A 27446-nucleotide genomic window follows, 5' to 3' on the forward strand; every position below is an offset into this window, starting at 1 on the left:
CAGGAAGTACTAGTCTAAACTTATTTGACATGTTGGAATGTCGTTTATGTGATGGAATTGTAGCAAGGAGGGCGCTTGGTGGGCAAGCACAAACACAATTAGGGCCTAGGCTATAGGCCTGCATCATAACACTAATTTCCTCAGTGTTGACTTGTAGCCTAATCCTGATTAAGCCTAAATGTGAATATTTAATACATTTCCACTTTAGCTTTCTCAGGGCTCGTTTTCGTTGTCATTTGTGCCAGGCAGTGGCTTGCTCTGTAAGTCAACATCTGGACGATGCTCAAGGACAAGGTGGTCAGGCCTTTGAGAGTGCTGCTGAGTCAGGGCTTTGCTTCATTTGACCTTGATTAATGTGTCATGTCCTATTCAGTCCCATTTGTCCACCACGGGTAATCAGTTAGGCATCTTTAGCCCACGGGTTCGGTGCTGTGTGCGCGTGTGCACATGTGCAACTATTCTTAGGTGTAGAGATGTTGATATTGATGCCATGTTTATATCCATTCTTGTCTCGCTCTTTGTATTTGTATAGTAGGCGCTTGACTCTTCCGATCACATTAATGCTATACTATATGCAGAAGTTCAGCTAACAAAAGCATTGATATTGAGTCTTTGTGTTGTGTTGGATTTGTCTTTGCTAAGCATTGCCAAGTTGTTGTCAGGCCCTGGTCTGCCCATTCACTCGTCACATGACCACAGGTTTTATTTAGCGACACTGGGCAAGGGCTCTTCTTTCTATCATCTCATTGAAATGAAATGCAAGTAGACCATTAGCAAAACATCTACATACTGTGTTGTGTTTACTGACTCTGACCCACATGATTTGGTCAATTTATATCCCCAAACGAAAGCCTATGTCTAAGAGCTAGCATAGTAGGCAAATTGGGATGAAAAGTAGCCCAAGTTCAGGCTAAAAGTTAGAACATGTTCAACTATAGACGAACGGCCTGGGTGACCGTTTAAACTCCATTTAGAAACAGGAGAGTTTGATCCCCTGGCTTTGAACGAGTCACCCAATAGTCAAACAATTATTATGTGTGTGTGTATGCAGGTGGGCAGATGCCCAAACAGGACGTGTAAACCATGTGAATGGGGGTAAAGTGTGAAACCAGGGGCCTCCACCAAAAAGTAGGGCTGTTTAAAAATGACCCATGTTCATGAGACGACACAGAGACAGATGGGTAAGAAGAGAGTAATTTCTTCCTGAAAATGTAGGCCTAGTGCTGGATGTGGGGTGGGGTGGGGTGGGGTGGGGTGGGGGGGGGGGGGGGAGAGAAGAGGGGAGGGCTACATGCGACAGCTGCGCGTGTCAGTTCCCAGCTTGTTTGTACCAGCTTGTGTTACTGTCTGAGCCCACCGAAGGAGAGCGAGAAAAGCTAAAAGGAAGAGGGAGAGGTGGAATGAAGTGTTTGGTTGCTGGCCACAGGGAGTGTGAGAGAAATAAATGCAGAAAGGTATGAAAAACACCTTTTATTTTCATTTTTGGAGTAGACAAATATGGGCCCTATGGCTCTATATCTCTTGTCATTATCAGTTTCTCACAAAACTACAGATATGAAAGCCTGTTGTGGCTAATAATTGGTATAATGCTACGACCAATGTCAGTCATGAAGGTGGGTTTCTATGCCTTTTTTTGCATCTCGCCTGCCTCTAATAAAGTCATGACCAATGTTGGTCATGCAGCCAGGTCAGTGTCCCACATCAAGACATGCAGCCAGTGTCCCGCCTCAAGACGGGCCTCAGTCTCTTGCCCATCTGCCTCTAAAGCCATTGAATCCAAGTCGGTGTCAGTGAGGCCGATCCCACAGCACAGCCCCAGATCAGCCCTCAGGGTAAAGGGGATTAATTAGCCGTAGGAGCAACACCGTTGCCCTGGGTCAGGGGTTAGAAGATTGATCCTGCTGCCTGGCTCACACGCAGGGAACTTAGACTGTCTGCCATGCAGTTCTGGTCCCGAATTCATAAAGCATCTCAGAGTAGGAGTGCTGATCTAGGATCAGTTTTGCCTTCCATTCTAATGAATAGGACCTGATCCTTGGCCCTAGTGATAGTTTCATATTGGGATATTATTTTTGATGTTTCATATTGGGATATTATTTTTGATGTATCATTTTGCTAATAGTGCAACATGCTTGCGGTAGTTGGCGGTACCTGCACCAGAAAGCAGTATTTTTTTCCATCTAACTTTATCTCAACCTTTCTTTTAAAGGGAGACAATTTGTTTTCAGCACTTATTTCCATGACTAATCAAAGCTTGTTTTCTCATGGCTCTCTCTTGTCCCTCTGCAGCAGACACATGGTGAGCAAAAAGTTTGGAACATCGAATCGCAATAAGAACACAGTATTGAATCGCAATACATATCGCATTAGCACCAAAGTATCATGATAATATTGTATCTTTAGGTCCCTGGCACTTCCCAGCCCTAAAGGGTCCTGATCCTAGATCAGCACTCCTAATTTGAGACGCTCAAGAAGGCTCCTGAAGAACACAGTATAGTGGTCTATGGTTTCAACAGCCTCTGTTCTGTTGTTGTAAGGTTTCTTCTAGAAGTCACTCTAGCAATGTTTTCCCAAAACCGACTGACCTTTGCTATCTCTAAGAAGTCATTGGTCTGTTTATGTGACCTACTTGGAATATTCCCTGGTTTAATTCTGGGAATTGAGGCATCTGCCCTCAGTATCCTGACATCTGATACCAAATGAGACAATGACAAAACGTCTGTGTTCCATTGGTTCAGTGCTGTCTATTAAAGATGGGCTATAGAAGAGTAGCATAATCTTAGACATAGGCCTATGTTATTGTGAATGCTGGCTTTGGATACAGTGCAATTAAAAACACAATCCTTAGATAGCTTTTCAGAATTCACAGATAAATTGGTCCACATGGAAAACTAAAGGCATAGAAACCATAAAGGACTTGGTAATGGGAAATAACTTTATTTACATGACAGAATTAAAAGCAATTTTGGACTGACCAATGTTGATATTTTCAAATACATGCAACTTGAGTGTTTAATATCAATTAATGTAGATTTGAAATCTTTTGGACATCAGCGCAATCTTGAGGGAATCCTTTCTGTGTCACGCCCTGATCTGTTTCACCTGTCTTTGTGATTGTCTCCACCCACCTCCAGGTGTCTCCTGTTTTCCCCATTAGTCCCCAGTGTATTTATCCCTGTGTTTCCTGTCTCTCTGCCAGTTCGTCTTGTTTTGCCAAGTCAACCAGCGTTTCTCCTAGCTCCTATTTTTCTCAGTCTGTTTTTTCCTAGCCCTCCTGGTTTTGACCCTTGCCTGTCCTGACCACTCTGCCTGTTCTGACCTCGAGCCTGCGGACCCCTTGGTACTGTTTGGACTCTGACCTGGTTTATGAACTCTCGCCTTTCCTCGACCTGCCTTTTGCCTACCCCGTTTGGTGCAATACATTATCGGAGCTCAACCATCTGCCTCCTGTGTCTGCATTTGGGTCTCGCCTTGTGCCCTTATAATCTGAGTCAGAAAATTATATTCATATGATAGGTAAGATATATAAAACCTTGCAGAGAGCCTATCCAACTGACAATCTCTTTGAAAAATATGAACTATTGGAACAAGACTTAAAATAACTGATATTGGCACAAGATGGAGGGAAAGTTGGAACATAACTAACGAAATGAGTTAGCGAAAAGGCTTAATCCAAATTCTACAGCACAAAAGCATGCCATGTCGTTATAGTTAGAAAGTTGGCAGTCAGAAGTATGTACATTTGGGCCTACTTTTAATCTGTCTGTCTGCATATTTCAAGCCATGGTATATGAGGAAGCAGTGAGATACCCGATGGGTTGATGATACTTTCCTTGTCAATCATCTTGGAAAGCGGGCGTGGCAATGGGCACAGTCGGCACAGCTGAATTTACGAGGCCCCGCATCTTGACGGTGTAGAGACATTTTTTTTTCATGCCCATTTCCTGTAATTCTAATACTTTCTCCATGGAGCTGAACTTTTTGCAGTTTTAAAGCAAATTTTCAGGAATTCTGCACATTTTGAATTGACAGAAAATGTTGCCGTTTTTTAAAGCAAATTTCCTGCAATTCTATGCATTTGGCCTTGGCTAACTAATGGTGTGCTATTTTGCTCAAACATAATAACAAAACCAATACTGCTAAATTAATTGTTTTTGTCATTTTCAATTATCCCTGACTGTCTAGTTTTTATTTTGGTGATTTTTTTTTTTGTTCTCAAAGATTATATTATAAAAAATATATATATATATATATATATATATATATATATATAATATATAATATAGCTCGTCATTGTTTCTACATACTTTATCTGGTTTTAGTCATTTAAGTTTACACCGTGATTTATTATTATTAATACAGCGGCCTGAAAAAACGCTAAGGATTTCAATGGCAGAAACATCCCTGAGGTTGACCTTGTTCGCTCTTATTGAAATGCATTCTCTACCCTTCGCCACCACATCTCCATCTCTGGAACTAAAGTTAGTCTGACCTAGTTTATTGCAGAACTTGGCATCAACTGTGCAGAAAAACAAGCATTCTTTTTTTCGCAATACATATTTCAGCGCCTGAGGGAACAGCGCTGTTATGTTTTCTCCCCGAATCGCTATGACACCTATTCAACGCTATAGCAGTGTCGCTCCCCCTCGGTGAACAAAACCAATCACCCATATTGTCCCGCTGGCCAATAGAGAACAAAGTGGAGTTTTTCCGAAGGTTTCCCCTTTAGAAAGAGACTAAATGACAGAAGTATAGGATGTATCCCGTGGTAAGCTTTGTGAGTCTTCTGCATTAGGGCTGACTTGACTGGGTCGGTTTGCAGATTAGCTCACCACTGTTGTCACAATGATTAGGAACAATGCTATATACTTTTAGCCTAAGCTGTGATGATTCCAATTACTTCTAAAGCCCTGATAATGCTACTACCACCATGTCAGGAATTTGGGCTTCAAGCTCAATTAAACAATGGCTGACTGATTTGTGTGTGTATAGTAGTGGTGAGTCGTGACGGGCAGCTTTTTGAACAGCCCCATGCCTGCCTGCCTGCTGCCGCTTATGGAGCTCTGCCTTCTGCCCGAGTCCTCTGGTTTGGTGTTGCCCTTTGGCATGTTAAGTTTAAAATGTGCAAATCATGGCTGGCTGTAGCTGCCAGTGGAAATTTCCACTTCAGAATCAGATAGTGGACTTTGTTTCGGGTGCTGGGGGCTCGCCACAAGCCCTCTGTAAATTGGCTGGTGGTGTTGGTGGTGTTGCGAAACACTGCAAACGGTCAGCTATTTTAATACAAAAGAGAGAGGGGGGGGGGGGGGGGTTGTGTCTTACAAAAGCATGTGTTCTGAACCAAAACTATACAACTGGAGTTAGTTAAAAAAAAGCAGTTCTACAAAAAGGGATTTTGGCTCCTTGATTTCTCATAAGAGGGTGAAAGCCCGATTTAGTGTGAACGTGTTACACTACTGTCTATGATAATTAGTGAACTACTGTAGTGACTTTTTGCTTGCTGATGTTCCTTCATAATGTATCAACCTACCATGTTTTGTCGGTTGGGCCCACCGAAAGTCTAATTGTTTGATGAATCTCTTCCAATGAGTGTAATCAAACCACCATAAAGACCATTTACAATAGGATATTAATACAAATGAAAACATGTTGTGATCTTGTGTTTCCTAATCATGCAGTATTGACAGCCGGTTTCCCTTCAATCCCGCATAATGCTGTTGCGACGGAGAATTATTTGTCCTCTAGAAAAACTAGTATTGATCAAACACTCTGTAAGAGATCTTCAGGAAAACCCCCAGCTAAATGTCTTTTGTCTGAATGTCAAGGGTGTGTTCTCTGCCCTCTCCTGTACTCCCTGTTCACCCACGACTGTGTGACCATGCACGCCTCTAACTCAATCAAGTTTGCAGACGACACAACAGTAGTGGGCTTGATCAACAACAACGACGAGACAGCCTACCGAGAGGAGGTGAGGGCCCTCGGAGTGTGGTGTCAGGAAAACAACCTCTCACCCAAAGTTTAAAAAAGGAGATGATCATGGGGTGCGCCCTCTGCTGTGCGCACCCCCCCTATACACATCGACGGAACAGCAGTGGAAAGTTTTAAGTTCCTGGGCGTACACATCACAGACAAACTGAAATGGTCCACCCACACAAAGTGTGGAGAAGAAGGCACAACAGCATCTCCTCAACCTCAGGAGGCTGAAGAAATGTGGCTTGTCACCCAAAACCCTGACAAACTTTTACAGATACACAATCCAGTTGCCGTACCAGGGGGGGGGAGGGGTGGAAAATGGTGCTGTGTCTAGATAAGCCACTGACTTACCCTGCTTTGGACCATTCCTGTTGCTTAGTATTAGGCCTTGCCCAATGCAATGGAAAATTACTGGAAAGATGCAATGAGGGTTCTTCTTTCACTTTCTGACTATCTACTTGGCTGGCTATCTGGTGGGAGGGACTTCCAGGCACCTCTAATTTTAGGTCCAGTGTAAGGCAATGTGCTCTGGTCTGGGGTTCCTTAGTTTGCCGGCACGGCTCAGAGTGGATATGGTATTACGGCCCCATGCCGGCTTGTAATGTGATTTGAGAAAGCCACAGGTTATGCAAGGGAGAAAATGAGGGTCATTTTGTTAGAGCCTTTCAAAGGGCATTTTGGGTTGTGGTGTATTCAGACAGATTGAGGTATGAAAGCAATGATTTTTCAACACTTGTGTCAAATTGAGCCATTACATTTATTGCTGGGGGGGGGGGGCAACCAAGAATGCACACTATAGATAGCGCCTTCATGGCCGTATTAATTAGATACCTGAAATGTGGAGATAACCAACAGTTTTTAAATGGTACAGCTTGCCAGTAAACCACCACTTCCCTCCAAAAATAAGGAAATGAACTTGCCCAATAATCCCCGGACTATTCACTTGGCACCTAACATCCTACCGTGTGGGCGGTTACTCTGGTGCAATCCAGGAACCAGCGGGCAGCGCCATGTGACCAACGCATGGCGGCAACGAGGGGAAAACTACTGAGGCCTCACCCTCAGGTCACCCAGTCCCAGCCAAGGTAATCAGATCCCTTATCCCTGGGCATACTCTAGTCAACGGTTTCTCATACTAGTCCTCGTCCTGGGAACCTCAGGCGATCCACATATTTAATATATTCCAGTACGAACACACCTGATTCAGCTTGTCAACAAGCCATCATCATCAAGCCCTTAACTAGGTGTGCAAGCGGTGGAATAGATCAAATGTGGGAAACTGTCAATGCGACCAAGGGCGTGTTTGAGAAACACTACTTTAACTAGAGAAACAGCCTTCCCTCAGTGCTGGTGTTATTAAAGATCTTGTTTCTCTGCAGCCAACACATGTCTGACTGGGACTTCACGGTTGAGTCTGTGGCATAAGAAATGCACACTCTTTTGCATGTGTATTTGTGTAGTCAAACTTTTGTTCAGGTCAAGGCTTTGAGATTGGTCACATCTTTCAGTGTTGTCTGACTAGACTAAATTGTAATCAATAAAGCAGGCTAGTTTTTTATTGAAAGCCAGTTTGGCATTAACTAGGCTTTGTCTACTGTATGTTTTGGCATTAGCTAGGCTAGGTGTTTTTCAAGTGTTTTGGCCCATCTATTTCCCCTTAAGATGATTTGTGAACAGTCCTGTGGATTGGCAGCTGGTTGGTGGCTGCTGGGCAATGGCTGAGAGGCACTCCAGAGAGTGTGTGTGTGTGCAAACACAAGGCATGTCTTACTTCCTATACAACACTTCTGAATCGCATACTGTGGTTTTATGGTGCTTAACCAAATACATTTAAATTGTTTGAGCATTCGTTTGGACTATTTTGTTGAAACAAATCGGTTCAGTAACCCCATACCTTATAATTGCCAGATGTCCAATTTCCGTATGAAACGTGGTCAAAGACTTCGCTCAAGCCACGTTGGAGGGCTTATTGAAATCAATGTACGATGGGATCCACACAGAGGGCAAAGAATTTATCTTCAAACCAGAACTGGTTTCACTTTCACTGTCCAGCAGGAATCTCCACTGCTGTAACCTCCTGAGGACACCCAGGACAAGCTGGAGAAGGGGAGTAGAAGAAGGTCTAGAAGAGTAAATTACTGTAAGAAAAGCCCTGTGGAAGAACTTCAAGCTGTTCTGGGGCTTGTGGGAAGAGGGTGTTGGTTGTGTCATTTGATACCTCCACTTGTTAAATTGCAACCCACTTGCATGTGGCTGAAGGCTGCAGCACTTGAGGAATCTTTCAAAAAACGTCTCTGCTTAACTACAACCTACATCAGAGGGCCTATCGTCGAAATGTGGCTGCTGGTTTTCGTGGAAATGTCAGCAAATTAGTTTAGTCTAAATATATTATTCAATATGGAATGAAACCTGAAAGACACTGCAAGCCTTGAAGACTAAAAAATATCTGTCTATTATTTATTCTTTACAAATGTTAAGAGCCTTGCCAAAGAGAGAGAGCCCTCACCTTATCTAACCTCACAAAGCGCTTAGGCTACATAGCTTCTCAAAGGTTAGCCTTTGAAACAAAGAGCCAACAACCAAAAGCCTTTTTTGCCTTGTCGTTGTCTCACCTTAAATCACACTCTCTCAAAACGAGTTGGCTATCAGTTCTCCGCTTCTCACATTGCAGAGTGCGTCGTGTTCTCTCTCTCGGTCTATTTTTAAGGCTTTATCATCCTCTGTGAGCCTTGTATAAGTCTCCTCTGAGAGAGGCATGACCGACATGTTGAAATGCGAACTACTACTGTAAGGATGGACCCGTTACCTCATAGAACGATGAGAGGGCAAAGCCTTTGTTCCTCCCATTAAAATGCTTTTGGCTGAACTGGCCTTGGCATAGTTAGCGAGAATATACGGCCTATATTGAGCAGATATAAGCTAGTCTGTAAGCACAATCCCATTTCCCTCTCCTCCTCAAGCCTGTCTCCAGTCGACTATGAGCTGTGGGTTTGTTGTGTATTGTCCTGGCTGAGAGAGCCTTCCAGTTTGAAGGGAGGATAGGCTAGATGGGAGGTGTTTTTAGATGCTCTAATAGATTTTGGATTGGAACCAGTCTGAGGTGGATGGAGTATTGAGTAAAGGAGAAGAAGTAGGAGCTAGGGAATTTTCAGGTCCTTTTTTGTAGGATATTTTAGGTACTTTTCTGTGATGAGATCTGATGACATTTAGGTGCTTTCCTTTTGAGGGCAGTGGTGTGTCAGCGGTAGATTCTGTAATTTATACAGTCAATAGTCCTCTGTCTCTGACTGTCAGTTCAATTGGCTTTGTTCTGGCACTGTGTGAAGCAAATGAAGTGTACTTTGGATTTTTCCCCTCTCAAAGTGGCCTGATTCAGTACAAACAAGGGAAATGTGAATAAAGGTCCACGTTGTGAGGTCCGTTGATCCCTGGAGTGAGTGTGCATTTATTTGTAGGCATTTGTGTGTTCCAGGCCCACAGAGTAACTGGCTGTAGGCCGTAGTCTCCCTAGCTGTCAGTGCCCATTTGAGAGTAGATGTCTCTCTGTCTGTTTGCTCCTTCAGTGAATGACCGTCGCTGTCAGTGCTGAGAGGCACAGGCTCTGGACCAGTATCTCCACTTCCTGGGCTTCTTCGACCTCCTGTAAGGATGTGCTTAAGAGACGGAGAGATCCCAGTGATGAAAGAAGAAAAAGTATTTTTAGAGGGTAGTCGATGTCAGAATTTAAAAGGGATGAATTAGGACTGCCAATAGTCTGAGTATTTTCTTCTCATTTCTTTGCTCCATTCAATAGCAGGACAACATACAGCCCTGAGTGACACCTGAAACGCGCCTTTGTGGACGACGTCGGTTGTTTACCGCGGCGGGGTAGGGTTACCGGGACGACGGGGTGTACCCGGGACCATCTAGCTAAGCGAATCCTGATACTGTCCATTAGCAGGGGGTCGATGGTCGACAGCCGCCTGCGACACAACGAGGGGAGGAAGGGGTTCTGGGAGGGATTCTATAAATCACTCTGGACGAGATCCCCAAGAGAGACCTTTAAAATCCGCTCTTCCCTGCCCCGTTCCCCAACCCCCTCCTTATCCCGTCCCACCCTACTTGAACAGCCACTAGGCTACTTAGCTGCTACATTGACATTTACAGTAGCAAGAAAGAGTATGTGAACCCTTTAGAAATACCTGGATTTCTGCATAAATTGGTCATAAAATTTGATCCGATTATCATCTAGGTCACAACATCAGACAAACACAGTCGGCTTAAATGAATAACAAACAATTATAAGTTTTCATGTCTTTATTGAACACACCGTGTAAACATTCACAGTGCAGGGTGGGAAAAGTATCTGAACCCTTGGTTTTAATAACTGGTTGTCCCTCCTTTGGCAGCAATAACTTCAACCAAACGTTTTCTGTAGTTGCGGATCAGACCTGTACAACGGTCAGGAGGAATTTTGGACCATTCGTCTTTACAAAACTGTTTCAGTTCAGCAATATTCTTGGGATGTCTGGTGTGAACTGCTCTCTTGAAATCATGCCACAGCATTGCAATCGGGTTGAGGTCAGAACACTGTTGTTGATTTACTTCTGTGTTTTGGGTCGTTGTGCTGTTGCATCACCCAACTTCTGTTGGCGGACAGATATCCCAACATTCTCCTGAAAAATGTCTTGATAAACTTGGGAATTCATTTTTCCGTCAATGATAGCAAGCTGTCCAGGCCCTGAGGCAGCAAAGCAGCCCCAAACCATGATGCTCCCTCCACCATACTTTACAGTTGGGATGAGGTTTTGATGTTGGTGTGCTGTGCCTTTTTTTTTTTCTCCACACCTAGTGTTGTGTGTTCCTTCCAAACAATTCCATACATCTGTTCACAGAATATTTTGCCAGTAGCGCTGTGGAACATCCAGGTGCACTTTTGCAAACTTCAGACGTGCAGCAATGTTTTTTTTGGACAGCAGTGACTTCCGTGGTGTCCTCCCATGAACACCATTCTTGTTTAGTGTTTTACGTATGTAGACTCGTCAACAGAGATGTTAGCATGTTCCTCAGATTTCTGTAAGTCTTTAGCTGACACTCCAGGATTCTTCTTAACCTCATTGAGCATTCTGCTCTTGCATCTTTGCATCTTCATCTTTGCAGGACGGCCACTCATAGGGAGAGTAGCAACAGTGCTGAACTTTCTCCATTTATAGACAATTTGTCTTACTGTGGACTGATGAACATCGAGGTTTTTAGAGATACTTTTCTAACCCTTTCCAGCTTTATGCAAGTCAACTATTCTTAATCTTAAGTCTTCTGAGATCTGTTTTGTTCGAGGCATGGCACACATCAGGCGATGCTTCTCGTGAATAGCAAACTAATATTTTGTGAGGTTTTTTTATAGTGCAAGGCAGCTCTAACCAGCATTGCCAAATCTCTTCTCATTGATTGGACTCCAGGTTAGCTGACTCCTGACTCCAATTAGCTTTTGGAGAAGTCATTAGCCTAGGGGTTCACATACTTTTTCCAACCGACACTGTGAATGTTTAAATTATGTATTCAATATAGACAAGAAAAATACAATAATTTGTGTTATTAGTTTAAGCACAGTTTGTCAATTTATTCAGAAATCCAGTTAATTCCAAAGGGTTCACATACTTTTTCTTGCCACTGTAGGCCAAGACCTGAACCGCCAGATCTTACATCAATTGAATCAAAAGCCGTGTCCTGTATGTCCTCTGTGTGTCACCACACGTGGTGAAAACGTAGCTTTTTAATCAACTTAACATCAATCATAAATCATGCCTAACTGTAATAGGCTAGATTTTGGGGAATGTAGTGGTAAGAAGTCCACCATTTTGAGATGATAGTCAGGGGCTAAGGACAGTTGGTCAGGGACTGAAATGGTATTTTGTATTCAAGTCCTCTTGTAGCTAGCCTGTTAGTCAGTGTAAAAAAAAAACAGATCTGCTAAGCTTTAATGACCACAAATCTCCTAATGGTCAATCCATAAAACTCTGAAAAAAATCACAGTATGCTACCCGGGGCACCAGTCGTAAAAACAAACTGCTCCTCCACACACACCTTCTAGTCTACCTCAGTCATAAGTTATAACAGTCCCTTCATAAAGAAATTAGTGATCATATCTGAGTGCTGCTTGCCTGCCATGGTATTGGCACCCACTCAACAACGTTTACACGGTGGGTGTTGCATAATGACGCGTGGCTCTGCCAGTCCGGACAGAAACAGCCTTTGTCTCAGCAAGCTTGCGCAGGCTCGTGTGTGTGTGTGTGTGTTTCTCAACATTGTTCGGAGGGAGAGAGTTCCACTGCCAGATCCAGCTAGAGCCACAGCAGAACTAGTCTTAGGGTGAGCCAAGCCCAGTCCAAACAAGGCGATAGTGGAGCTAATTGTTATCCATCTGGGCTAAATATATGAACTCAGCAAAAAAATAAACGTCCCTTTTTCAGGACCCTGTTTAGAAAAAATCCAATTAACTTCACAGATCTTAATTTTAAAGGGTTTAAACACTGTTTCCCATGCTTGTTCAATGAACCATAAATAATTAATGAACATGCACCTGTGGAACGGTCGTTAAGACACTAAAAGATTAGGCAATTAAGGTCATAGTTATGGAAACTTAGGACACTAAAGGGGCCTTTCTACTGACTCTGAAAAACACCAAAAGAAAGATGCCCAGGGTCCCTGCTCATCTGCGTGAACGTGCCTTAGGCATGCCCGCAAGGGGGACTGTAGATATGGCCAGAGCAATAAATTGCAATGTCCGTACTGTGAGACGCCTAAGACAGCGCTGCAGGGAGAGGGGACGGACAGCTGATCGTCCTCGCAGTGGCAGACCACTTGTAACAACACCTGCACAGGATCGGTACATCCGAACATCACACCCGAGAGACAGGTACAGGATGGCAACAACAACTGCCCGAGTTACACCAGGAACGCACAATCCCTCCATCAGTGCTCAGACTCTCTGCAATAGGCTGAGATGATGCTCTCGATGTTGCAGCTGTAGAACCTTTTGAGGATCTGAGGACTCATGCCAAATCTTTTTAGTTTCCTGAGCGGGAATAGGCTTTGTCGTTCCCTCTTCACGACTGTCTTCGTGTGTTTGGACTAGAGGTCGACCGATTTAATCGGAATGGCCGATTTTCAAGTTTTCATAACAATCGGAAATCGTTTTTTTGGGGCGCTGTTTTGCCGTTTTTTATTTTTATTTTATTTAACTAGGCAAGTCCGTTAATAACACATTCTTATTTTCAATGACGGCCTAGGAACGGTGGGTTAACTGCCTCGTTTAGGGGATGAGCGACAGATTTCGACCTTGTCAGCTCGGGGGAACCGATCTTGCAACCAGTTAACTAGTCCAACGCAATAACGACCTGCCTTTCTCTCGTTGCACTCCACAAGGAGACTGCCTGTTACGCGAATGCAGTAAGCCAATGATGGGGATGTTGGCCTTGTCGGGTGTCTGAAGTTCATCCTGTGCGTCCTGCTTGTTGAAAAAATCTGTCTAATCCGAGGTGAGTGATCGCTGTCCTGATATTCAGAAGCTCTTTTTTTTGCCGTAAGATACAGTGGCAGAAACATTATGTTCAAAATAAGTTGCAAATAACACTAGAAAAAAAAACACATAATAGCACAATTGGTTAGGCGCCCGTTAAACTGCTGCCATTTTCTTCCGGCGCCATTTGCCTTCTCTTCCCTAACAGTTGAAACTCAACTCAAACATTGAAAAACAACCTAGCTTGTGAACAAAACAAGGTAAATAGCCAAGAAAAACAAGGACAGTCTCTCACTTCAGTAGACTTTAGTTTCAAGTAAATTAGACCTGCCACGGTGGCTGCTGGACCAAAAAGTTAATTTTAGGCCCTGGTCTGAACTTTGGGTTTAATTTTACCCCAGAGTTTGTGTGTGTGTTTGCTTCTGGGATGTGTATGTCAAAGGGCCATGTGGAACCAGTGTGTTTGGGAGCCCAGCTAAGTGGCGATAACCAGGCTTTCCAGTCGTGGCCTCGTTTTGATAGAAAGATTGTGGGGTTGGCGTGGGGCCACGGCATACTAGCAGAGCAGGGGGGCAGAATTGAGCCCAACCGAGAGGGCAGCAGTGTTTATGACCGCATACCAGCCTAGCGGCTAAGCTAGGGAGACTGAGGGTGTTAAATTGTGATGGTGTTATTACTACCATTCGTGGTCGCAGTGTGTGTGACGAGGGGAAAAGGAAAATTAACAAAGGCTGAGCCTCTTCCCAGCGCTGCCGTTCTCACAGTTATAGATTTAAAGATTGGGTTCCGCTCAACACTATGAAGGCACCACGCGGGTGAGTGTGTGTGTGGGTTAATGATTGTGTCCTCTGGACGTAGACAGTGTGTGCGGAAGACAGGGTTTATGGTTTATTATGTCTGTTGGCTTGGCTGTATAGGGAGGAGTAACTGTAAACTCTCTCTGTGTGTGTGTGTGTGTGTGTGTGTGTGTGTAGAGTTGGGCTCTATCCAATTTCCTACCTTCTTACTGTGCCTGTGCCATCCCAGGATATACATTATTACCGGTAGTGCACACAAGGGGTGCTGTTTTTTTTTCAAATGTAAAAAAAAAAAGCCCACAAAAAATGTTATTTACCAGAATGCTAACATGTACTAAGGAATCGCCATAGGGGATGCTAGGTAAACGCTAACGAGCGCACGCAAACATTTTCTACTAAGACATCTCATAAAGTAATGCAAGTATCTCTAAACACAGTTTGCAGCACACACAAAACAAATATTAGACCGCAGGGATCTTCATCTAGGAGGGGATTGTCTCTGTTGCTGTCACCAAGAAGCTTGATCTTGCAAGCTAACGTTGGCCATTTAGCAAAACCCAGCTGGAATGAGTTCATTTGGCACATCTTAGATGGTTAACTTAATAGTTATAAAATATATCAGTTTTGAATTTCATACAAGTGTAACTTGTTCACCTCACTTAAGTTGCGCCGCAGGAGTGACTCACCTCAAGAAGCTCCCGTTTTGCTTGTTGTGAATTTTTGTAAACAAACACACTTGACTGGCTTGAACAGCTGTTTTGGGAAACTAGTACTGGTAAGCTTCATAATGAAAAATGATCTAACAGGGGAACTGATGAATGTGATCTGCTTTGTATATTTCCTAGTGCACAGGTTGACTGCAGGTATTTATTTAACATGGCCAAATATTCAGATTTATATATATTTTTAAATGTATTGGAAAATCTATACAGAGGATTTTTCTAAATTCCCAGGATACGGTAAATATGGTATACCACCCAACCCTTGAAAATAAAAGAGAGCCGCACACTCTTAACAGTATAGCAACGTTTCGACAGCCAAGCTGTCTTCATCAGGTTATAATCACAAACACTGCGGGATGACTCGTTTATGTAGTGTCAAAAGTGTCTGTAATCATGGCCAAGAGTGGCCTAATCATTGGGTAATTATCAAATATTAAAATGGCATACAAAGAACAGCATACAAAAAACAAATGGATAGCATACGATCATAAATTCATTTTCGACTACACAAGCTTACAAACAATTACAATGGCAAAGTCACAATAATCACAAGAATGGCTTCAGATCAAAGTCTACGTTGAGACCGAAGGGAGCAAGGGTCTTTAAGTTAAAGATCCAGGCAGCCTCTCGTTTTAAAAAGAAATTATCAAGGTCACCCCCTCTCCTAGGGAGGGTGACATGTTCGATGCCAATATAAAGCAGAGACGAAATCGAGTGGCCTGCCTCCAAGAAGGTGGCCGCAACTGGGTAAGTAACGTTTTTACACCTAATGGTGCTACGATGCTCTGAGATCCGTACTTTTTAATTTGCGCTTTGTTTTACCCACATCATTTTTTACCACAAGGACAAGTTATAAGATAAATAACTGTCTTAGTGGAGCACGTAATAACACCTTTGATTGGGATCGATTTCCCTGTTTGTGGGTGTTTGAAGGATCTACATTTATAAGTGCCATTGCATTGAGCACAGCCATTACATTTGTAGTTTCCATCCAGTAGGGGCGCAAATAGACGTTGTTCAGGAATATCTTGGGGTGGTAAATCAGAGTGTACCAATTGGTCTCTGAGATTTCTGCCCCGCGAGAATACGAAAACACATTACCGAGACTATCATCGGATTTTAGACTGTGCCAATGTTTGTGAACAATTCCCTTAATTTGTTCAGAGCACTTTGAATAGCGGGTAGTTAGAACACAAGAATGCGTCTTTTTGCGAGACTGACCTTGAAAAGGGTCATGTTTTGAATTTTCTCAATGGCAATATTAATCTGATAATTTTTGTAGTCCCTGATCTTTTTCTCTGTCAATCTGATTTGTTTTTTGCAAATTCTTTTGATTCGACAGAATTGGCTGTAGGACAAACTATTTTTCAAGGGAAGTGGGTGACTCCTATCAGCCCTCAACAAGCTGTTACGATCAGTAGGCTTCCTGTAAAGATCAGTGTATAGAACATTATCTTCACACAAGATCAGAAGATCAATAAAACTGATTTGACGTGTATCAGATTGCATAGTAAATCTCAAATGATCAGAACAGGAGTTAAGAAAAGCATGGAAAGCCTGGAGCAGTTTTGCATCACCCCTCCATAGAACAAAATGATCATCAATATATACCACCTAACCCTAGCATGTGTGTGTTTTGTTTCTCTTTTCATTCTTTCTTCATTCTCCCTCTGTGGAGAATGGGAATTTTCAGTTGTGGACCACACAAACACATACTCACTCAGGAATTGTATTTTCTTCAATAGTAGTAGTTGTGTGTGTGTGTGTGCGTGCGTGTGTGGACACATTATACTATACTTGTTAGAACCGAAAGTCCTCACAAGAATACTAAACCAACTAAAATTGTGAGGACATTTTGCCGGGCCTCACTACTTTAGGGTTAGTGGTTACGCTTAGGGTTAGGGAAAATAGGATTTTGAATGGGCATAAATTGTTGGTCCCCAAAAGGTGTGTGTGTGTGTGTGTGTGTGTGTGTAAACATATGTCTGGTGTGTGTATGTAAGCACCTAAACTGAGACTGGGCATCTACCACCACACTATCAGATTAGAGAAGCAATGTATGTTAAAAAAAATAACTCTGAAATTACCATCACCCACTAATTAACTTGTCGTTTTTGCAAATTAAAAGTGTTTGCGCTAGTAAATGATTTATCTTAAACAATTTAGCTATGACATAACCAAATAATATATAGCACAACTTTGGAATTCACCCCAACTTTTTGGGTGACCTGACTAAATTGAATACTTCATACTTCATTGAATACTTCACCAAAAGTATGTGCTTTGTGCATGGGGGAATTGTCATGCTGAAACAGGAAAGGGCCTTACCCAAGCTATTGCCACAATGTTGGAAGCACGGAAATGTCTAAAATGTAATTGTATGCAGTAGCGTTAAGACTTCACTTCACTAGAACTAAGGGAACCATGAAAAACAGCCCCAGACCATTATTCCTCCTCCACCAAACTTTACAGTTGGCCGTATGCATTCAGGCAGATAGTGTTCTCCTGGCATCCGCCAAACCCAGATTCGTCTCTCGGACTCAGGGATGCAAACTAGTCACCTTTCGCCGAAATTCACCAAAATAGGTGACCTACATGATTTGTGTAGATCCGATGAGAAAAGTTTGGGGGGGGGGGGGGCTTTTGAAGCGTGTTTGGAACAATACTGGCTGTATCCAAGGCTCAGCAAATCGTAACCGCAGAATGCAGCACGCAACTGAAGAGAGAAGAGACAACCGATTTTGCTAGTTACAACATCTGCTCTGGAAAGACAGAAGAGAGTAGAAAGGCAGTTTGCCCTTTACAGCAGCGCGTCCCCTGAACAATAACGAAGAGCTCGGTCTCCTGACCACGGAGACGGGGGTGAGAAGGCGATGAAGCTTACTTCATGAGCTGTAACCGAAAAACAACTGGCATTTGGAAAGTTTGAGGTGAGGGATAAAGTGCGGTGGAACAAGTATTGTTAGCATTTTAAGAAACGTTATCTTGCAATCTGGATAAAATGATCCGTTAGCTAAGTTAGCCAGAGAAACCTATAGAGGTGAAAGAAACACCACACACTTTCCCTCTTTCTCACTTGTTCAATACAGTGGATAAAAAAGGGGTATGCCAAGTGTTCTCTCTGTCTGAAAGAGATAAATTATGCCAACAAAGGGTCTCATGCTCTGCTGCTGGCACATTGTAGAACAGATGTCCACCGGCAGAAAGTGTGCAATGTAATAACCTGCAGAGTAGCCCAAAGATATTGCTTTTGTTGTGTTGAGCTCGACAGTAACACTTGTGTGAGTGAGGGGGGATTATTCATTTTTTTACTCAATGAACATTCTTTTTGGACACGTAGCCTTGTGCACTTGATCGATGTCTATAGTATCCACTGTAATAGAGCAAAAATAGAATGCCTGTTTGTTTCATTCTATTTCTACTCTGATTTGTTTTTTCCCAAGTGCAATATTTAGATGTGTGTGTGTGTGTGCGTGGTCACAAGCGTTCTATTATAAAGGCTGCCTTGGCTAACTGCAATATTAGTGTTTTTTTTTTTGTTGTTTTTTTCCAAGACTTCAATTGGTCAATTGCAGTAAAGTCTAGGCAACAAATAACATTGGATTGCTTGCTTTACATTTTTTAGCTGTGAGTTAGGTTCACGGGGCGGCAGGGTAGCCTAGTGGTTAGAGCGTTGGACTAGTAACCGAAAGGTTTCATGTTTAAATCCCCGAGCTGACAAGGTACAAATCTGTCGTTCTGCCCCTGAACAGGCAGTTAACCCACCGTTCCTAGGCCGTCATTGAATCAGGCCCTGATTTTAGAGGGGAACAATGAAAAATTGCAGTAGATCTAGCTTCGAGGTCCATAATTGAATTGATTTATTATTTAAACTTTATTTGACCTGGGACACTAGGTGGGTGCAATTATTTATCAGGTAGAACAGAAAACCAGCAGGCTCCGGACGTCGTAGGATTAGAGACGAATACCCCTGCTCTAAACTTTTGTATTGTTACATCAACTGAAATTAGGTGAACTAATCAAATTTTAGCAACCAGGAAATGGTGTTGCACCTTTTAAAATCGAGTGGTTTTGACCATTTTGGAGATTTTTACAGATTTTTGTTAACAATAACCTAGGAAATTACATTGTCACTGTACTAATAAAGACTAATATTGCTCAATCCATTTTACAAGCATTCAAATGCTGAAGGTGCAGCAGTGATGTGCAAGATCTGGAATAGGCCTACCTCAGTGATATTACGCAACTAACAAATGTATATGATCATGGTGGCCTGTTCTCGTCAATTCACCCTACCTATTGTCTTCACGTGGCAGGCTGGAAGCCTTATCAAAGATTTCTGCTGGCTATGAGAAATTGTCCTGTACTCTCTCAGCCCAATAGTCACAAACTGTCCTGTGGTCAATCTATCACTTTATCACATCCCCTAATCCATCCATCTCTCTCTCTCTCTCTCGTTGCAGGATATCCATGAGCTCCGATTTCCAGCACTACAGTTTCAGGATGCCTAATATCGGGTTTCAGAACCTTCCTCTCAACATCTACATTGTGGTGTTTGGGACCGCCATCTTTGTCTTCATTCTCAGCCTTCTCTTCTGTTGCTACTTGATAAGGTATGATCCACACTGCTACGTCCTAGTTGACATAGGCTAGTTTCTATAGTCTCCTTTGAAAATCTTGATTTGTGTTTAGGTTTCCTTGCACCGGTGCCAGACAGTGTAGATTCTGGGTTATGACATTTGTTTGTGACCTCATATTTGACATCAACAGAGCCTCACTCCAATATTTACGGTGGCCATTTTTTTAATGCTAGCACATTAAGTGTAATAAACCACAGATTCTTAAAAGCTGATTGATGTAGGCTAAATCTATTACCTCGAGAATGACTTGCCATATCCAATTTTGAGTCACCGGTGTTTTTAATCTCAAACCCAGTGGTCAAAAAAATTACTTTGTTTTTCCCATATGAGATGCAGCATTTTCACTGTCACCTCATTGGTTATTGATATACCCACACCAATAGGTTAGATGTTAAATACATCCAGACTGCGAGTGAATTCACAGTCATACTTATATCTGAGAGAGCTCCAAGAGATCGCATAGCAGTTCAGACGTCTTTTGTCCTCGTCTTGTCGTGTCCTGTGTATATATATGTATATATTTACAACTTTTTTCACATACATTTTATTTTTATTTTCCATCAACTCATCTTCTAAACACTCTCCTGCAACCAGCCTCACCAATTTATATTTATAAAAAAGTATTATTTACCTCAGATCTGTAATCCTCCAAGAAGCTAGCCAGAAACTCCAAGAAGCTAGCCAGAAGCTAGCCAGAAGCTAGCCAGGAGCTAGCCCAGAAGCTAATCCAGAAGCTAATCAGAAGCTAGTTAGCTTCTTTACTGGCAAATCGTTAGTATTCAGCTAACCACGGTTTGTGGTCATCAGCTATCCTTTAGCTCGAAAATCCATCGAAAATCTATCGCCAGTTTTGTACGGCGCAGCGCGGCTCGGAACGGAACATACCGGACCAATTTTTCTCTCCATGTCCCTGGATTTCAACTGCTCTCTGGACATTCATACCCGGATCTCACAGCTAGCTAGCTGCTATCCGTGTGACAGTCGGCTTTCGTCGATTCCGGAGCAAACATCGATTGTTCCGGTGCTAGCCAGCTCCGTCAATCACTCCTGAGTTCCATCATTCACTCCTGGGCTGCAGTCACCTATCTGGACCCGTTTCACTGCCTACGCGGAGCCCCACCGGGCCTTCACAACTGGACTGCCGACGTTATCTACCTGAATGAGATCCGGCTGGCTCCTCTGTCGCGACGTTACCTGAACGCCCATCTGCGGCCCGCTAACCGTTAGCTGTCTTACCGGCTGCTATCTGAATAGACAATCGGACAATTTATTTATTTTTATTATTATTATGTTTTCTTCTCGGGCCTCTATAACTATATCTATTGTTCTTATTTTTTGTTGTTGTTGTGTGATTTGGATTAATCCCCTCTACCTCACGGAACCCCACTAATCTACTGACCGAACGCAAGAGGTGGCTAACAACAGACTCCATCATATGCTAGCTTGCTACCGGTTGGCCTGGCTAGCTGTCTAAATCGCCGTGACCCTCAACCAACCTCTCCACTCACTGGACCCTTTTGATCACTCGACTAAGCATGCCTCTCCTTAATGTCAATATGTCTTGTCCATTGCTGTTCTGGTTAGTGTTTATTGGCTTATTTCACTGTAGAGCCTCTAGTCCTGCTCACTATACCTTATCCAACCTATTAGTTCCACCACCCACACATGCAATGACATCTCCTGGTTTCAATGATGTTTCTAGAGACAATATCTCTCTCTTCATCACTCAATACCTAGGTTTACCTCCACTGTATTCACATCCTACCTTACCTTTGTCTGTACATTATACCTTGATGCTATTTTATCGCCCCCAGAAACCTCCTTTTACTCTCTGTTCCAGACGTTCTAGACGACCAATTCTTATTGCTTTTAGCCGCACCCTTATTCTACTCCTCCTATGTTCCTCTGGCGATGTAGAGGTGAATCCAGGCCCTGCAGTGCCTAGCTCCACTCCTATTCCCCAGGCGCTCTCTTTTGACGACTTCTGTAACCGTAATAGCCTTGGTTTCATGCATGTTAACATTAGAAGCCTCCTCCCTAAGTTTGTTCTATTCACTGCTTTAGCACACTCTGCCAACCCGGATGTTCTAGCTGTGTCTGAATCCTGGCTTAGGAAGACCACCAAAAATTCAGACATTTTAATTCCAAACTACAACATTTTCAGACAAGATAGAACTGCCAAAGGGGGCGGTGTTGCAATCTACTGCAAAGATAGCCTGCAGAGTTCTGTCCTACTATCCAGGTCTGTACCCAAACAATTTGAACTTCTACTTTTAAAAATCCACCTCTCTAAAAACAAGTCTCTCACCGTTGCCGCCTGCTATAGACCACCCTCTGCCCCCAGCTGTGCTCTGGACACCATATGTGAACTGATTGCCCCCCATCTATCTTCAGAGCTCGTGCTGCTAGGCGACCTAAACTGGAACATGCTTAACACCCCAGCCATCCTACAATCTAAACTTGATGCCCTCAATCTCACACAAATTATCAATGAACCTACCAGGTACCTCCCCAAAGCCTTAAACACGGGCACCCTCATAGATATCATCCTAACCAACTTCCCCTCTAAATACACCTCTGCTGTCTTCAACCAAGATCTCAGCGATCACTGCCTCATTGCCTGCATCCGTAATGGGTCAGCGGTCAAACGACCTCCTCTCATCACTGTAAAACGCTCCCTGAAACACTTCAGCGAGCAGGCCTTTCTAATCGACCTGGCCGGGGTATCCTGGAAGAATATTGACCTCATCCCGTCAGTAGAGGATGCCTGGATATTTTTTAAAAATGCCTTCCTAACCATCTTAAATAAACATGCCCCATTCAAGAAATTTAGAACCAGGAACAGATATAGCCCTTGGTTCTCCCCAGACCTGACTGCCCTTAACCAACACAAAAACATCCTATGGCGTTCTGCATTAGCATCGAACAGCCCCCGTGATATGCAGCTGTTCAGGGAAGCTAGAAACCATTATACACAGGCAGTTAGAAAAGCCAAGGCTAGCTTTTTCAAGCAGAAATTTGCTTCTTGCAACACTAACTCAAAAAAGTTCTGGGACACTGTAAAGTCCATGGAGAATAAGAACACCTCCTCCCAGCTGCCCACTGCACTGAAGATAGGAAACACTGTCACCACTGATAAATCCACCATAATTGAACATTTCAATAAGCATTTTTCTACTGCTGGCCATGCTTTCCACCTGGCTACTCCTACCCCTGTCAACAGCACTGCACCCCCAACAGCAACTCGCCCAAGCCTTCCCCATTTCTCCTTCTCCCAAATCCATTCAGCTGATGTTCTGAAAGAGTTGCAAAATCTGGACCCCTACAAATCAGCCGGGCTAGACAATCTGGACCCTTTCTTTCTAAAATTATCTGCCGAAATTGTTGCCACCCCTATTACTAGCCTGTTCAACCTCTCTTTCGTGTCGTCTGAGATTCCCATAGATTGGAAAGCAGCTGCGGTCATCCCCCTCTTCAAAGGGGGGGACACTCTTGACCCAAACTGCTACAGACCTATATCTATCCTACCCTGCCTTTCTAAGGTCTTTGAAAGCCAAGTCAACAAACAGATTACCGACCATTTTGAATCTCACCATACCTTCTCTGCTATGCAATCTGGTTTCAGAGCTGGTCATGGGTGCACCTCAGCCACGCTCAAGGTCCTAAACGATATCTTAACCGCCATCGATAAGAAACATTACTGTGCAGCCGTATTCATTGATCTGGCCAAGGCTTTCGACTCTGTCAATCACCACATCCTCATCGGCAGACTCAACAGCCTTGGTTTCTCAAATGATTGCCTCGCCTGGTTCACCAACTACTTCTCTGATAGAGTTCAGTGTGTCAAATCGGAGGGTCTGTTGTCCGGAACTCTGGCAGTCTCTATGGGGGTGCCACAGGGTTCAATTCTTGGACCGACTCTCTTCTCTGTATACATCAATGAGGTCGCTCTTGCTGCTGGTGATTCTCTGATCCACCTCTACGCAGACGACACCATTCTGTATACTTCCGGCCCTTCTTTGGACACTGTGTTAACAACCCTCCAGGCAAGCTTCAATGCCATACAACTCTCCTTCCGTGGCCTCCAATTGCTCTTAAATACAAGTAAAACTAAATGCATGCTCTTCAACCGATCGCTACCTGCACCTACCCGCCTGTCCAACATCACTACTCTGGACGGCTCTGACTTAGAATACGTGGACAACTACAAATACTTAGGTGTCTGGTTAGACTGTAAACTCTCCTTCCAGACCCATATCAAACATCTCCAATCCAAAGTTAAATCTAGAATTGGCTTCCTATTTCGCAACAAAGCATCCTTCACTCATGCTGCCAAACATACCCTTGTAAAACTGACCATCCTACCAATCCTCGACTTTGGCGATGTCATTTACAAAAAAGCCTCCAATACCCTACTCAACAAATTGGATGCAGTCTATCACAGTGCAATCCGTTTTGTCACCAAAGCCCCATATACTACCCACCATTGCGACATGTACGCTCTCGTTGGCTGGCCCTCGCTTCATACTCGTCGCCAAACCCACTGGCTCCATGTCATCTACAAGACCCTGCTAGGTAAAGTCCCCCCTTATCTCAGCTCGCTGGTCACCATAGCATCTCCCACCTGTAGCACACGCTCCAGCAGGTATATCTCTCTAGTCACCCCCAAAACCAATTCTTTCTTTGGCCGCCTCTCTTTCCAGTTCTCTGCTGCCAATGACTGGAACGAACTACAAAAATCTCTGAAACTGGAAACACTTATCTCCCTCACTAGCTTTAAGCACCAACTGTCAGAGCAGCTCACAGATTACTGCACCTGTACATAGCCCACCTATAATTTAGCCCTATCAACTACCTCTTTCCCAACTGTATTTAATTTATTTATTTATTTTGCTCCTTTGCACCCCATTATTTTTATTTCTACTTTGCACATTCTTCCATTGCAAAACTACCATTCCAGTGTTTTACTTGCTATATTGTATTTACCTTGCCACCAAGGCCTTTTTTGCCTTTACCTCCCTTCTCACCTCATTTGCTCACATTGTATATAGACTTGTTTATACTTTATTATTGACTGTATGTTTGTTTTACTCCATGTGTAACTCTGTGTTGTTGTATCTGTCGAACTGCTTTGCTTTATCTTGGCCAGGTCGCAATTGTAAATGAGAACTTGTTCTCAACTTGCCTACCTGGTTAAATAAAGGTAAAATAAAATAAAAAATAAATAAATAAAAATACACATTTCTAAAAAGGTGTCATTACTCTGCCAGTACATTGGCTCCGGTCTTATGTTGGATGCCATTCGAGCGTCGTACTCAAGCCCCCCCCCCCCCCCCCATTTCGCCTCTCAGGATGGTATGTCCCACCATGTGATGGTCTGCTCTGTTTACAACAACACTGTGTGTCCCAAATGGCACCCTATTCCCTACATAGTGCAATACTTTTGTCCAGACTGCCTATGAACACGGCTGTCTCCCAAACACAAGTAGCCTAGCCGTGCTCTTTTACAAGACCTCGGTGTACTAGAGGGACTATTTGTGCCTTTCAGTCCAAGCAGTGCATGTTTCTCTCTCTGGTGTAGTTTGTAGAACTACGGGGGGACAACATATTTCCCCTATGAAAGAGGGTGATGTTTTTAATACAGCTTTAAGCCAATATACCGTGAGAACAGAGGGATAAACAGCATAAGAGAGGAGAGGAACACAGACAGATGGTACAGCCCTATCGGCACTGGTCAAAAATAGCACACCATATAGGGGATTGGGAGTCATTTGGGACGCAGTACAGGCTGTTCATCGTTCACACTAGTTGACTTTGAAGACCTGAGCTGCTTTGCGCACAGGCAGAAAGACAGAGGGTTAGCCAACATTTAGGCTACTTTAACACGTGCAAAGGTGCTCATGATATAGGAGTTGCTAAACTGTGTTGCCAGCCTGCTATCATCAGATTTGATGATGAGACTAGAATTTGTGCATTTTCAGGCTCCCAGCATGCAACACTCAGCGGGGGTACCAGGCAATCTGGTAGTCCATCAACTGTATATATAAAAAAAAAAATACTTGTGTCCACAGCAAATAAGGCTGGATTTGTCTGAAGTGTAAGCTCTGTTACCTAATGTGTTCAGGCTACAGGGTTTTGAACTCAAACTATGACCTAGCCTAACCTTTGCGGCTCCAAACAAAGCTACCAAGGCTACAACCAACCAACGAGATGTAATGCACTAATGAACTGCAGCAGTGTTTTTAAAGTAGTTGAGAGCCCAGATGGACAGAAAAGCACCAGGTCTGTCTCACGCTTAATGAAATGGCTTAAGTAACTGAAGCGAGTCCAATTATTAGCCAAAAGTAAATGCATGTTATCCAAGACAGGTCAATCATATTTGCTGTCATTAAGGCCTAAAAAAACTCCTTTCTTGGTGCTCTCGATTTAATGCAACATTGGCATATTGGGTCTAAATTCAATCTGGGTTGTTTTTAATTTCATTTTGTTGTGTTTTATCATGTTCTTCTCAAATTAAACGTTTTTCATGAAGGCATTAAAAAAAAGATTCAACAGCCCAGTTTGGAGAAGGTATCGCTGACTTGATCATCTGAACTGGAAAAAAAATCCAGCCAGAAAAATAATATCCAGACTTGTTCTCCCCTGCTGAAACATTTTATAGAAACATCTATTAAAAACTGCTTAGCTGCATAATCACTACCACTACAACTCCCAACCTTGAAGAGGCTTGTGTCGTGCCTCTCATGTTAAGTCCTTAGGCATCCTCTCTTCTCTTAGCTGGAAATCCAAGGGCGTCTGTGTAGATGTTGGTATAAATCCAGCACAGTTTATGCATGCTTCCAATTGGCATCCTATTTGCTATATAATGCACTACTTTTTACCAGGGTCGATAGGGCTCTTAGCACTGAGTGGTTAACCAGCGCTCAACATGTCTGAGCATTGGACAACGAAATGAGTGTTATCTCCTTAAAGAATGGCCCCTTCAATACGTTTGAAGTCCCAGACCTGTTTGTATTATATTGCTTGCGGAGATCTTATTGGCCCGCCACTATTGGGAGCCCCTCTTGTCCAATCACGGTAGTCCTGAGCACTGTTGCCATGGTGGACAACCATGGAACGTTCCAATGACGTTGGAACTCTGTAGCATTTCTTACCTAAAGTAGCGAGAAGCAGCATGTCTCAACCCAAATTCACCCTGCCCTTTACCTAACCTGGCGGGGGAGATGGTAAGTGTGTTTCTGCTTTTGTTTCGTTGTTTTGCCCCTCCCTCCTCAAGACAAACTATGAAGTTGATGCAGTGTCACGATACAATTCTGTGAGGAAAAAGAAAAGGGGGGGAAAAGGTGGTCGGATTACCAAGTAATTTATAGAAAAAACGTTGTCCCAAATGGCACCCTGTTCCCTATAGTGCACTACATTTGAGCAAGCGGAGCCCTATGGGCCCTAGTCAAAAGTAATGCACTGTGTAGGGAATAGGGTGCCATTTGGGACAGTTTTTTACTCTGAAAGGCTTCTGAAGATGTAGTCTCCCTTTCTACCACGTGACCCCCCATGGTTCCCTAAACCACACACACACCACAAAACCACAAGGCCTCACTGGATAGGCTACACTTCCCATGTATATTAACACAGAATCATTTTGATTTTCCTTGACCCAGTTTCATTGCCTTTAGAGACCAATGGACGAAACACTGAACTTTAGCCCCCTTCACATCACACCGAGGCTCCAGTGTGGCGTTTCCCCTGGATACAGATCTAGGATCAGCTTCCCCCAATCCTAACCTTAACTATTAGTGGGGAAAATGCAAAACTACCC

At 43.4% G+C, this 27446-nt stretch overlaps 1 protein-coding gene across 5 annotated transcripts in view; it reads left to right on the forward strand.

Moving 5' to 3' along the window:
* Positions 1-27446, forward strand: part of LOC139418801 (RING finger protein 24-like) — a 53974-nt gene that overhangs the window by 9122 nt on the left and 17406 nt on the right. Inside the window, exons 1-2 of one of the 5 annotated variants that reach the window (XM_071168513.1) lie at positions 1338-1454; positions 19454-19603. In XM_071168513.1, coding sequence (XP_071024614.1) covers positions 19461-19603 — 143 coding nt within the window. In that variant the 5' untranslated portion in view covers positions 1338-1454; positions 19454-19460. Of the gene's footprint in view, positions 1-1337; positions 1455-9512; positions 9616-13302; positions 13491-14032; positions 14287-19453; positions 19604-27446 lie in introns of those variants that run through there. The other 4 variants (XM_071168516.1, XM_071168514.1, XM_071168511.1 and 1 more) reach the window with 4 other exon arrangements.

This window comes from Oncorhynchus clarkii, chromosome 10, assembly GCF_045791955.1.
Source record: "Oncorhynchus clarkii lewisi isolate Uvic-CL-2024 chromosome 10, UVic_Ocla_1.0, whole genome shotgun sequence".
Lineage (NCBI taxonomy): Eukaryota > Metazoa > Chordata > Actinopteri > Salmoniformes > Salmonidae > Oncorhynchus > Oncorhynchus clarkii.